The 14,670-nt window shown below is 39.6% G+C and overlaps 1 protein-coding gene across 1 annotated transcript in view; it reads left to right on the top strand.

Moving 5' to 3' along the window:
- LOC116570003 (ras and EF-hand domain-containing protein-like) overlaps positions 1-13,811 on the top strand; it is a 77,753-nt gene extending 63,942 nt beyond the window's left edge. The window contains 5 exon segments of the mRNA XM_032306505.1: positions 3,023-3,107; positions 4,011-4,099; positions 13,442-13,519; positions 13,521-13,641; positions 13,644-13,811. Coding sequence (XP_032162396.1) covers positions 3,023-3,107; positions 4,011-4,099; positions 13,442-13,519; positions 13,521-13,641; positions 13,644-13,811 — 541 coding nt within the window.
- Positions 13,812-14,670: the final 859 nt, after the last annotated feature.

The raw sequence follows: 14,670 nt of genomic DNA, 5'->3' as shown, positions 1-14,670 counted from the left end.
GGGCTGCTTTCAGGATTTTCTCTTTGTCACTGAGACTTGTAAATTTTACTATTAGGTGATGGGGTGTGGGCCTATTCTTATTGATTTTGAGGGGCGTTCTCTGAACCTCCTGAATTTTGATGCTCGTTCCCTTTGCCATATTGGGGAATTTCTCCCCAATAATTCTCTCCAGTATACCTTCTGCTCCCATCTCTCGTTCTTCTTTTTCTGGAATCCCAATTATTCTAATGTTGTTTCGTCTTATGGTGTCACTTATCTCTCGAATTCTCCCCTCGTGGTCCAGTAGCTGTTTGTCCCTCTTTTGCTCAGCTTCTTTATTCTCTGTCATTTGGTCTTCTATATCACTAATTCTTTCTTCTGCCTCATTTATCCTAGCAGTGAGAGCCTCCATTTTTGATTGCACCTCATTAATAGCTTTTTTGATTTCAACTTGGTTAGATTTTAGTTCTTTTATTTCTCCAGAAAGGGCTTTTATATCTCCCGAGAGGGTTTCTCTAATATCTTCCATGCCTTTTTCGAGCCCGGCTCGAACCTTGAGAATTGTCATTCTGTATTCTAGATCTGACATATTACCAATGTCTGTATTGATTAGGTCCCTAGCCTTCGGTACTGCCTCTTGTTCTTTTTTTTGTGTTGAGTTTTTCCGTCTTGTCATTTTGTCCAGATAAGAGTATATGAAGGAGCAAGTAAAATACTAAAAGGGTGGCAACTACCCCAGGAAAATATGCTTTAACCAAATTAGAAGAGATCCCAAATCATGAGGGTGGAGAAAGGGGATAAAAAGAGATTCAAAAAGGAAGAAAGAAAAAGAAAGAAAAAAGAAAAAAAAAGAAAAGAAAAGAATTTAAAAAAAGAAAACAAATAAGAAAAATATAAAAAAGAAAAAATATATATATTGGATAAACTAGTTAAAAAACCTTAAAAAAGATAAAGGTAAAAGTTAAAAAAAAATTTACCAGAAGGCGAGAAAAAAAAACAAAAAATGAAAAAGAAAAAAATTAAATTAACTGCAAGACTAAAAAAAATCACAGGGAAAAAGCCATGAGTTCTGTGCTTTGCTTTCTCCTCCTCTGGAATTCTGCTGCTCTCCTTGGTATTGAAACCGCACTCCTTGGTAGGTGAACTTGGTCTCGGCTGGATTTCTTGTTGATCATCTTGGGGAGGGGCCTGGTGTACTGATTCTCAAGTGTCTTTGCCCCAGGCGGAATTGCACCGCCCTTACCCGGGGCTGGGGTGAGTAATCCACTCGGGTTTGCTTTCAGGAGCTTTTGTTCCCTGAGCGCTTTCCGTAGAGTTCCAGAGGGCGGGAATACAAATGGCGGCCTCCTGGTCTCCGGCCTGGAGGAGCCAAGAGCCCAGGGCCACACTCCTCAGTGCGCCCTCAGAGAACAGCGCCCAGTTACTCCCGTCTGCCTGACCTCCGGCTGGGCTCCGAGCTCACCGAGCCTGCGACTGGTTCAAGGTAACACTGAGTTGTGAGCTTACTGTCGGCTCTGTCTCTGTAGCCAGCTTTCCTGTTCCAATACCCGCAAGCTCTGCGACACTCAGACACCACCAATCCTTCTGTGACCCTGCGGAACCTGAGGCCACACTGACCCCGCGTGGGCTTCGCACCGGTTTAGCCTCTGGAGCGATGTCCCTCAGCGGAACAGACTTTTAAAAGTCCTGATTTTGTGCACCGTTGCTCCGCCGCTTTCCGGTAGCCGGCCTCGTCCCACCAGGGTCTATCTTCCCGTGGCTTTGAATTCATTTCTCCGCCGGTCCTACCTTTCGGAAAATGGTTGTTTTTCTGTTTCTAGAATTGCTGTTCTTCTTCTCTTCGATCTGCCAATGGATTTTCAGGTGTTTGCAATCTTTAGATAAGCTAATCTAGCTGATCTCCGGCTAGCTGAAGTAGTCTCAGCCTGCTACTTCTTCGCCATCTTGGCTCCTCCTCCCGCAGAGCTCTCTTCTACCTATTAAGTTCTGGTTAGTCTCCCCACATGAAGGAGGATCAGACTTAGCAAGTTTGTTTTCCCCATTTTGAATGATTGTGAAGTCTCACCTGTGGCAGTTACAGAGTTGACATGTTACAGTGATCCTGCTCATTCATTTATTCATTCGTCCAGCAGACTTTATTCAACACCTTTTACAGGTCAGGTATGCCAGGAACTGAGCATAGAATGGCAAGGGAAAAGAAACGAAAAAAGTCTCTCTGTCTCTTTATGGGGCTCATCTAGGGGAAGAAGATGGAAACTGATGGCTTATTATAGAAATAAACATTAATGCCAAAGAAGTGGGATGTAGGGAAGGGGTGTGCCTACTGGGGGCATATAGTGCAGAGCTTCCTCCTAACCAGGAAGGTCCAGGAAGTGTTCTGGCGGACGCAGCAACTGAGTTGAGATCTGAAAAATGGATCAGCTTTCAGTAGAGACAGAATGGCCACTCTCAGGCAGAGGCTCTGTTATTGTCCTCAGGTTTTAGAAGAGGTTGCCGCCGCTCTGACAGGTCAGATGACTCCCATCAATGATGTGGAAGGTACATGCCTCCATGGGATTTAAACCCAGAGTCAACATCAGAACATTTCATCGGTACCTGACAGTGCCCAGTGGGCAGCATCAGGCCACGGGGAAGACATGGGAGTAGCCAGGAGAAAGAAGTGTGACATAACACATTACATCTACGCCTGGCTGGGACACATGCACAGGGACAGAGAGCAGCACATGGGGCCACCCGGGTCCAGGCATTTAGGAAACAGAGAACTTCAAGAAACCTATTGACACTGCGGAGCTACCTGAGGGAACAGCGGGTTCCAACAGCATAGCTAATTCCTGAAATGCCTTGAGACCTTTAAAAGAGAGGTAATCCATTAAGTTGTAGTTCTAGTAGTGAATTATGATCTCAGTTTAGGAGGTTTGAAGAGGAGTGGTAGAAATTTGCAAGAGGTGGTAAGTAACCCAGTATTCTGAACTTTGCAGCCTGTGAAGAAGATGTCTTTTACCCCAACTTCCCTTATCTTTTTGTTTGTTTATTTGCTGTGTAGAACAGCTAACCAGAAGTTACATGACAGTAATGATGGCCTTAGGAACGCCCTTGAAAACCGTTACAGCAAGTTCAACGGATCTTTGGTATGTAGCAGAATTTTATAATACATTCTTTTCTTTTTTATAGTAGAGTGTTTTGATGAAGATCATGTATTTTCTTATAGGGGGAACTTAGGAAATTGCAGAACTATTCCATTAAATAGAAGAGGCAACATTTTCCCAAATTAAAGAATATGCTATCCTTCTGCTGAGATAAATGCCTAGATGTTCACCAACTATCTGTTAGCTGTTCAAGGAAACCAGAGAAAGATCTATAAGGTGTGACCTAGGTCCTGGAAGAGTTTATAGTGTGGTAGGGAGTTCAGATGTGCACAGATAGCAATGATAGAAGAAAAAATGGGAAATCTTATCGAAGTAGGAAGAAAATACTTCCCATTTCAGAGGAAGGAGAATGTGCTTCTGGCTGAGGAGTATGTTTAGACACACTGAGTATTCTTTAGGTTGTGAGATGATCAGAGTGGGGGCCTTGGATTTAAAACCCCACTACAGAAACAAGCTAAGCCCATCTTGGAATTTTGAGGAAATTTTCCTGACTGCATTTGTCAGATATCCTCTTCTCCCACTTCTGGGGGTCAGGTTCAAGTTTAGGGTCCCTTTGCCTTAGCTTTAGGCTTTAGACTTTAGCTCAGTCACTGAGCCAAATTATGGTTTGAGAAGAGATAAACCTAAAGACGTTGGTATTCAGAGTCCTAGACAATGCAGGCAACCAGGATGCCCTTTATGGCTCATGCAGTGGGATTTGGATCTAAGACACAATGCAAAGAGAGTACTACAGGAGTTATCTTGGTGTTTGTGCTCACATTTACTCATGTAGGGTACCAAACTTTTAATTACATTGGAAGTTAATTAGTGTGTTATATATATGTGTATATGTATTATGTGTTTATGGAATAACAAAATGTTGCTTATATATTTTATGTATTTCAGCACATAAGTAATATATCACGAGGGAATACAATTTCTAGGAGCAGTCCCAAATTTAATGGTCATTCTCCTCATCCTCTGAGCTTTGACGGGTATGGTAACACCTACTTACTTTTCATTTAATTTCTGGATCAGAGTAATAAGGAAAGTAAATTTCCTTAGAGGGGAGTTAAAATAGTAGAATCTATTTTGGGCACTAATTTCTATTTTCTGCTATCTTATTTAAAATTTCTGAAACCTGTAAAGATGGAAAGTAGAAATGTCTCAGAGAGGGCAAAGTGATTTCCTTAAGACATTGTTATGACTTGATTTTACGTATGCTTCCCCTGACCTCGTTCTCTCGTTACATCCTGTTCCTGAGAAGTGAACTCTGAAAACTCGTAGAGGGAAACAAGCAGAACTATAGTGTTGGATGTTGCCATATACGTGGGATGGGATGTTGAGACTCTTGGCATAATCTGAAATGTTTAATAGCTCAGCATAATATTATGTAAGCTGTGTTCGAGGAAACTTTCAAAACAAATAGAAACATGACTAGCAGATGTTTGTGAGCTGTTGTATTGAAAGAGTCAGAGAGACTTAACAGAAGTGAGAATTTAGCTCTATTTTGAATCCAATGCAGCGCTATATTGGTCCTATGTAACCTGAGATCTGGCGACAAGGACTGAAAGATTACATGTGTGTACTTGTGTGTATAAATACATATGTCCATTGTTATTAGTTAAGTTAAATTTGGGGGATATCAAATCTTGAAAGTAGAAGTTAAAGCATAAGCTATGGGCTTCTAGCTCTCCATTTCCAATGCAACTTTCCAATTCATATTCATTCCCTTTGCATTTGAGATCTTCTGTTCTAAAGAATAAAAATGTATTGAGAGTTAAGACGGCAGAGCAGTAGGGGCACCCTATGCTTGCCTTGTCCCTCAAACACAGCTAGATAAAATATCAGATTTTCCAAATACTCAAGAATAGATCTGAATACTGAGAGAACAAAATGCAGAACTAGAGGGAGAAAACATTGTAGTAGGTAGGAGGTGCAGAGGCATGGTTCTGCAGATCCTTCCATAGAAACCTGGCAGGCCAGTGGAGAGTGGCATGATATATTCAACATGCTGAGAAAAATATGCAGCCAAGAATACTTTATCCGGCAAGGCTAGCATTCAAAGTAGAAGGAGAGATAAAAAGTTTCCCAGACAAACAAAAACCAAAGGAGTTCCTGACCACAAAATCAGCCCTGCAAGAAATACTAAAGGGGACCCTCTCTGTGGGACAGAAAGACCAAAAGCAACAAAGACGAGAAAGGAACAGAGAATCTCCAGAAGCACCAACTTTACAGGAACACAATGGCACTAAATTCTTATCTACCAATAATAACTCTGAATGTAAATGAGTGAAATGCTCCAGTCAAAAGATATAGGGTATCAAAAGATAAAAAAACAAGACCCATGTATATGCTCCTAACAAGGACCACATTTTAGACTTAAAGTCCCCTCCAGAGTGAAAATGAGGGGATGGAGAACCATCTGTCATGCTAATGGACATCAAAAGAAAGCTGGAGTAGCCATACTTATATCAGATATGATAAATATTAAACCAAAGACTATAACAAGAGATGAAGAAGGGCACTCTATCATAATTAAGGGATCTATCCAACAAGGAGATCCAACAATTGTAAATATTTATGCCCCCAACTTGGGAGCACCCAAATATATGAATCAATTAGTAACAAACATAAAGAAACTCATTGATAATAATACAATAACAGTAGGGGATGCTAAAACAATCCTCATGCAGCAATGGGCAGATCATCTAAGCAGAAAATCAACATGGAACAGGTGGTTTTGAATGACACACTGGCCCAGATGGACCTAACAGATATACTCAGAACAATTCATCATAAAGCAGGATAATATATATTCTTTTCAAGTGCCAATGGAACATTCTCCAGAATAGATCACATACTGGGTCACAAATCAGGCCTCAACAAGTACAGAAGGATTGAGATCATACCATTCATATTTTCAGACCACCATGCTATATCAACTTGAAGTCAACCACAAGAAAAAAACCTGGAAAGATCACGAAGATCAGGAAATTAAAGAAGAAATTTAAAAATGCATGGAAGCAACTGAAAATGAAAACATGGTAGTCTAAAAACCTTTAAGATAAAGCAAAAGCAGTCATAAGAGGGAAGTAAATAGCAATACAGACCTACTTCAGGAAGCAAGAAAAGTTCCAAATGCACAATCCAATCTTACTTTTAAAGGAGCTAGAAAAGGAACAGTAAATAAAGCCTAAAGCCAGAAGAAAAGGGGAAATAATAACGATTAGAGCAGAAATAAACAATATGAAACAAACAAAAAACAATAGATCAATGAAACTAATAGCTAGTTCTTTGAAAGAATTAATAAAATTGATAAACTCTTATCCAGACTTAACAAAAAAAAGGAGAAAGGTTAAATTAAATCATGAAAGAAAGAGGAGAGATCACAACTAATGCCACAGAAATAGAAATAATTATAAGACAATATTGTGTATTATATATTATATACCAACAAATTGGGCAATCTCTAAGAAATGGATTAATTCCTAGAATCATACAAACTACCAAAACTGAAACAGGAAGAAATAGAAAATTTGAACAGACCCATAACCAGGAAAGAAATTGAACCAGTAATTAAAAACCTCCCAACAAACAAAAGCCCAGGGCCAGATGGCTTCCCAGGGAAAGGGTTTGCCAGATGTTTAAAGAAGAGTTAATACCTATTCTTCTCAATGTTCCATAAAACAGAAATTGAAGAAAAACTTGAAACTAATTCTACAAGACCAGTATTACCTTGATCCTAAAACCAGACAAAACCCCCCTACAAAAGAGAAGAATTACAGGCCAGTCAATATCCCTGATGAACGCAGATGTAAAAATTCTCAACAAGATACCAGCAAATTGAATACAACAATACAGTAAAACAGTTTTTCACCATAATCAAGTGGGATTTATTCCTGGGCTGCAGAGGTGGTTCAATATTCACAAATCAACCAGTTGATAAAATAAAGGATAAGAATTATGGGATCCCCTCAATAGATGCCAAAAAAGCATTTGATAAGATCAGCATACATTCTTGATGAAAACCCTCAACAAAGTAGGCATAGATGGAACATACCTCAGCATCATAAAGGTCATATATGAAAGACCCACAGCTGATATCATCTTCAAAGGGGAAAAACTGAGAACTTTCCCTCTATGGTCAAGTATAAGACAGGGATGTCTGCTCTCACAGTTGTTATTTAACGTTGTACTGGAAGTCCTGGCCTTAGTAGTCCTACAACAAAAACAAAAGGCACCCAAATCAACAAGTAAGAAGTAAACTTTCACATTCACAGATGACATGATACTTTAACCAAAAAAATTACTAGAACCAGTAATATGAATTCAGCAAAGTCACAGGATATAAAATCAATGTACAGAAATCTGTTTCATTTCTATACACCAATAATGAAGCAACAGAAAAAGAAGTCAAGGGATAGATCCCATTTACAATTGTACCAAAACCGTAAAATACCTATGAATAAACCTAACCAAAGAGGTAAAAGATCTGTCCTCTCAACACTATAGAACACTTACAAAATATAAACCTAATCAAAGTGGTAAAAGATCTGTACTCTGAACACTATAGACACTTATGAAATATATTGAGGAAGGCACAAAGAAATGGATAAACATTCCATGCTCATGGATTGGAAGAACAAATATTGTTAAAATGTCTATGCTACCCAAAGCAATCTACACATTCAGTTCAATCCCTATCAAAATACCACCAGCATTTTTCACAGAACTAGAACAAACAGCCCTAAAATTTGTATGCAAAGAGAAAACACCTCAAATAGTCAAAAGTCTTGAAAAAGAAAAGCAAAGGGGTGCCTGGCTGGCTCAATCAGTTAATTGTCTGCCTCAGCTCAGGTCATGATCCCAGGATCCTGGGATTGAGGCCTGGGTTGGGCTTCCTGCTCAGTAGAGAGTCCACATGACCCCCTCCCTTTGCCCCTCCCCCACTATGCTCACATGATCTTTCCCACTTGTGCACTCTCTCTCAAATAAATAAAATCTTTAAAAAAAAAAAAAAGAAGAAGAAGAAGAAGAAGAAGAAGAAGAGGAAGAGGAAGAGGAAGAAGAAGAAGAAGAAGAAGAAGAAGAAGAAGAAGAAGAAGAAGAAGAAGAAGAAGAAAAACCCAAAGCTGAAGGCATCGCAATTCTGGACTTCAAGCTCTATTACAAAGTTGTCATCATCAAGACAGTATGGTACTGGCACAAAATAAGACCATAGATCAATGGAAAAAATAGAAAATCCAGAAACAGACCCACAACTATGTGGAATCTAATCTCTTGACAAAGCAAGAAAGAATGTCCAATGGAAAAAAGTCTCTTCAACCAATGATGTTGGGGAAACTGAACAGCCACATGTGGAAGAATAAAACTGGACCATTTCCTGACACCACACATAAAAATAGACTCAAAATGGATGAAAGACCTGAATTGCAATAGGAAACCATCAAAATCCTAGAGGAGAACACAGGCAGAAACCTTTTAAACCTTAGCCATAGCACCTTCTAACTAGACACATCTTTGGAGGCAAGAGAAACAAAAGCAAAATGAACTATTGGGACTTTATCAAGATAAAAAGCTTCTACACAGCAAAGGAAACAGTCAACACAACTAAAAGGCAACTGACATAATGGGAGAAGATATTTGCAAATGACATATCTGATAAGGGATTAGTATCCAAAATCTATAAGGAACTTAATCAAACTCAACACCCAAAAATAAATAATCCAGTTTAGAAATGGGCAGAAGTCATGAATAGACATTTTTCCAAAGAAGACATACAAAATGGCTAACAGACACATGAAAAGTTGCTCAAGATCATTTATTATCAAGGAATTACAAGTCAAAACCATGATGAGATACCACCTCACACCTGTCAGAATGGCTGAAACTAACAACACAGGAAACAAATGTTGGTGAGGATGTGGAGAAAGGGGAACCGTCTTACACTGTTGCTGGGAATGCAAACTGGTATAGCCACTGTGGAAAACAGTATGGAGGTTCCTCAAAAAGTCACAACAGAATTACCCTGTGACCCAGCAATTACATTACTAGGTATTTACCCAAAGGATACAAAAATACTGATTTGAACAGGTACATGCTCCCCAATGTTTATAGCAGCATTATCAACAATAGCCAAATTATAGAAAGAGCCCAAATGTCTGTCAACTGATGAATGGAAAAAGAAGAGGTGGTATATATATATACAATGAATTATTGGCCATCAGAAGGAATGGAATCTTGTCATTTGCTGCAATGGTGATGGAACTAGCGTGTATTGTGCTAAGCATAATAACTCAGAAAGACAAATACTGTATGATTTCACTCATATGTGGAATTTAAGAAACAAAACAGAAGAACATAGGGGAAGAAAAATAGTCAAAAGAGAGAGGAAAAACAAATCATAAAAGACTTAACTACAGAGAGCAAACTGAGGGCTGTTGGAGGGAAAACAGTGGGGGATGAGTTAAATGGATGATGGGTGTTAAGGAGGGCACTTGCTGTAAATAGCACTGGGTATTACATGTAAGTCATGAATCACTAAATTCTACTGAAACCAATTACCATATGTGTTAACTAACTACAATTTAAGTAAAAACTAGAAATCAACAAAAAAAATAAAGAATAATGTTCTTAACTATCCTGGCAATAGCAAAATGGTCAGGAAGGTTTATTACCAGGGCTTATTGGTGATCACTTTTAGGAAAATGCTATACAGGTATGAGATGTTTTTATTGTCACTGATTTGTGAAATAACAAATGTTGATGGTTTGTAGACATGTAGGCAGCTCAGTTGCTCTGTTAAGAAAAATACATTACTTTTAAAAACTGTGTGGGTGCAGTGTGATTTTTCTGGACTAATATTTAAGACCAATTCTAAGCACATAGGGGAAAAGATACATTACTGAAAATTATTTCAGAAATTTTACCATGGTTCATTTTGGGAAAGGTTACACACCATGAATAAGGCTCTTGGTACTGGATTAAGAACTCCTCAAGAATAGGTTGTAAGGGACAAAGTCATCACACCCAGTGGCTCAGAGGGACAGAAGTAGAGCACTCTTGTTCTCATCCCCCTGAATAATAACCAGCGGGCCACCAGGGTCTGGACTGATATCCTCTTTCGAAGGTCATTATTTTAATATCAGAAGTTTAGTATCAGAAGTTTTTGATGCTAATATAAAAACTTAAAAGCATATTTTAAATTTAATTTTATTGCTTTTGTGACTTTACTGGATTTTAACTTGTATACTTGTTTAGTTGTGTTTTTCTAAGATTTGTAACAAAAAAATAGCTTGTTCTATATTTGTACTGTTGAGTCCATTATCAAAGGAATGAGACTGAGACAAAGTGAAAGTTATGCAAAGCCTTATTCTATGCTAAGCATTAGAAGTTAGACTGACTGGCCAGGGGCAGACTGACCGGCCAGGGCCACCTCTGAAGAGAGCAACTACCCCTTGGTCTTACAAGCTAGTTTTATAGGGCACAACTGCAGACATCTACATATGTGGCTTTGGCTGACTGGATGTATCCTACCTGTGTGTTTTAGTAACAGTTACCCGGAACCAATACTAGTAACTGCTGAGGCATTTATTAAACAACAAAATGGTCTTGTTTTAGGTATGTGTTTTAGCAACGTTACCCGGAACCGGTATCAGTAACTGCTGAGACATTTATTTTTATTTTTTTAATTTTTTTTAAAGATTTTATTTATTTATTTGACAGTAGATGGAGAGGCAGGCAGAGAGAGAGAGAGAGAGAAGCAGGCTCCCTGCTAAGCAGAGAGCCCGATGCGGGACTCGATCCCATGACCCTGAGATCATGACCTGAGCTGAAGGCAGCGGCTTAACCCACTGAGCCACCCAGGCGCCCCTGCTGAGGCATTTATTAAACAACAAAATGGCTACCTAGGCAACATGGAGTCACTATGGCTAAGTAGGCCCAGGTAGGCCCTAGGGGTTTAACAGGTTTTAATGTGGAATCAGCCCAACAGTACATACTTACTTATGAAAATATTTTTTGGGCAGGTAAGAATAGTTTAATTTTTTAAAGGGTATATATATGTTGACTTTGAGAAAATCTGATGTGTACCTGTATTTTAAATTAGGAGTCTAGATATTCATGGAAGTGATTTCTCAATTCTGTATTTCACTTCTTCCCTTCTTATCAAAAATCTGAATGTTTTTAAAAACAGTTGTGATTAATAATGATATGGAGCTGAAGTAGTTTGTACTATGTTATAGTGAGAATGGTTTTCTTAGGTTCCTTATAGTGTGGCTAAAAGTTTTAGAAGGATAATTTCATAAATGATGAAACAACAAAAAAATGTATGTATGCACACAGACACACAGAGCTAGCTAGTTAACAATATGGTCTGAATATGTGCCCCCAGGATAAAGACTTTGTAATTAAGTAACATATTTAGGGAGGGTTTGGTGGTTCATACTTTTTAAGTTAATTTTAAGCATTTGCTAATGGTACTGAAATAGTTTTTTTAAAGATTTATTTATTTATTTTGGGGAGAGAGCACATGAGCAGGAGGGGAAGAGGGAGAGGGAGAGAGAGCTTCAAGCAGACTCAGAGCTGAGCACGGAGCCCAACATGGGAATCCATCTCACAACACTGAGATCATGAGTGAGCCAAAACCAAAGAGGCTGACACTTAGCCGACTGCGCTACCCAGGCACCCCGGCACCAAAATATTTTTGACTTCTCAGACTTGTGTCACTTATACTTATTTATATTGAGATCACCCTCTGTTTTCTGAACATATTCGTCTCTTTCTGTTTTTATCTCTGTGGACTATGTACTCTGCCATTTCCTCACTCTGATGAGACAGTGTTTGCCAAGTGACCCAAGATGGTGCTCCAGTGTAGTGGAGGCTAAACAGGCTGTGGCCCTTGTTTTTCTTCTTTTCTTTTCTTTTTTTCTTTCCTCTCATCTCCTCTCCTGTTCCCTCCTTCCTTCTTTCTTTCCTTCCTTCCTTCCTTCTTGTTCTTGTTGTTCCTCCTCCCCCCTTTCTTCTCCTCTTCCTCCTCCTTCTTCTTTAGGACTTACGATGAGGGGGAGGTGCAGAGAGAGAGAGAGAATCTCAAGCAACCTCCACCCTGAGCACAGAGCCCAATGTGGGGCTCAATCTCAATGCCCATGAGGTCATGACCTGAGCCAAAATCAAGAGTCTGACACTTAACTGACTGATCCATGCACGCACCCCACTATTTCAGTATGAACAGGTTTTTGGGAAAATCAAATGGAAAAGCAATAGTAAATAGGGAAATAATACGGTTTCTTTTGATTCTTTTGTCGGATGTTAATTTCTCCCTCACTTATAAGATGTTAGAGAGTTTCACAAATGAAAACATCCATAGAAGCCAGAGGTTCCTGCCTTTATCCGGGAGACCTCCCTGTCAAACGTACAAGCTTCTTACTAGACTATGTATCAACACCTAGTGGCAGAAAACTCCCTGTGTCATATTCTGGTACTACACCTTTCTAATTGCCTGTCATTTTTACCATGTTGATTAGAAATATAACTCCCGGGATGCCTGGGTGGCTCAATGGGTTAAAGCCTCTGCCTTCAACTCAGATCATGATCCCAGGGTCCTGGGACTGAGCCCCGCATTGGGCTTTCTGCTCTGCAGGGAGTCTGCTTCCCTTCCTCATTCTCTGCCTGCCTCTCAGCCTACTTGTGATCTCTCTGTCTGTCAAATAAATAAATAAAATTAAAAAAAATATGACTTCTAGAAAAGTTTATCAGTTGGCCCTTATTTTGTCTTGTGCAACCTAAGAGAATGTATTCTTTATCTTCATGTGTCAGCTTCTCTGAGGATTTGAAGAGGGACACCAATAAGACTGAAGTTGAGCTCATGGCACAGTTTCTTGTGTCTGATCATGGTCATCATGGTTATGTTTCCCATCTAGTTTGTCAGCATCCCTTTTAAAAAGTAGAGCTGTTATCCGGAAATGGACAAGCTATTTGGAGTATGGTCTGACCACATTAGAGTAAAAGGGTTCACATGTCCTGCATACATTTTTCTTAACTTGCATTTATGCTCTGAACACTGCAATTCCTTTCTTGTTAGGAAATACAGAATGTGATTTTTAAAAATGGCTTCATTTTTATTAAATATGAGACTTGAGTGTCTTTATCTTAATTGGTTGTTACGTAGAATGAGCTGGTGTTGCTCTGAACATTTTGTTTCCCCTGATGCATAATCATGGAGTATATTGTGATTCTTGGCAAAAGGGAGAGTTGTTAGTCTTCTTGAGTCCATTGCTGTGTAGTCCTGAGCTTTGTGAACTCTCTGGTAGAGCTGTCTTCTCCTTTATCACCAGGTCATCCCACTCCTCCTACGTGGATGAGGACTGTGACTTGTTGGCCCTCTGTGACCCTATGCAGAGGATGAATTGTGAAAGACAGCCTTCCCGAGAGCTGCTTTGACAGCGGCTTGTCTACCCTGAGAGATTCCAATGAATATGACTCAGAGGTGGAATACAGGCACCAGAGGGCACCTCAGAGGTCACACGACATGCAGGAAGGTCACACGACATGCAGGAGAGCTTTGGGGGTGATGCTTCAGACATAGACATAAGCCCCAGAAATCAGTGTCTCCTGGGCCTTCGATGGAAATCTATCATTTCCATCTGTTACCAACAGGTAACAGATAACTGTTTGACTTGTATCTGTCATGGGAATATGACTTAAAGGTTATAAATATTAAACCTAGTCAGTAGAATGTATTTTTCTTCATCAGGGTAGGGAGAAATTTTCACAGATTGCCATTTAGGGCTCCTCTGTTCCATAACAGAACTGACTATAGATTCATCTGCGTGTTTTTCTTCTCTTTAATCCATAATATATATGTGTAATGAGAGACTTGTTTTTTAATGGCTGACTAAAAAAAAATAATAATAATAACAAAATCCAGGTTCCTGATATAAGGGATGAAGAGACGTTTGGTGCCGAAGGTGTGGCTGCCATCTTAGACTGGAAACCCCAGGGGTCCACTAGTGAGGGCAGTGTCTTCAGTTCTTCAAGAAAGCCCATCTCAGCTCTGTCACCACAGGTAGGTAGTTTCTGGGATATTTTATTCACGAAAACTGTGAATTTTTGGTGCCTTATAACTTATTAGGAAGACAACTGGCCCGACCTTTGTCACCCACTGTGGCTTTGTCCCCCTAGACAGACATGGTGGATGGCGACCATAAATCTTCCAGCTCACAGAAGGTTTACAAGATTGTGCTTGCTGGGGATGCTGCAGAGGTTATGTTTCCTCATGAGGCTCTGCAAGAATGAATTTTGAGGAAATACAAGTGCCACCCTGGGTATGGTTCCTTCTCCAGTTGGTAATGAGGAAATGACCTTCTTTTAGCTGGATTTTATTTTCCATAGAAACTATATACACAGATCTCTCTGTATACATATATAATACATAGGGGTGTGTGTGTGTGTGTTTGTGTGTATGTGTGTGTGTATCCTTATCTACAGAACGGTCTTCTGTTTTGGTGAAGGCCCAACTTTAGGAAAAGAAGACTGACAAAGGACAGAGGTATCCACTTAGCCA

Source organism: Mustela erminea, chromosome 12, assembly GCF_009829155.1.
Source record: "Mustela erminea isolate mMusErm1 chromosome 12, mMusErm1.Pri, whole genome shotgun sequence".
Classification (NCBI taxonomy): Eukaryota; Metazoa; Chordata; class Mammalia; order Carnivora; family Mustelidae; genus Mustela; species Mustela erminea.
This window is presented reverse-complemented; position numbering and strand designations above follow the sequence as displayed.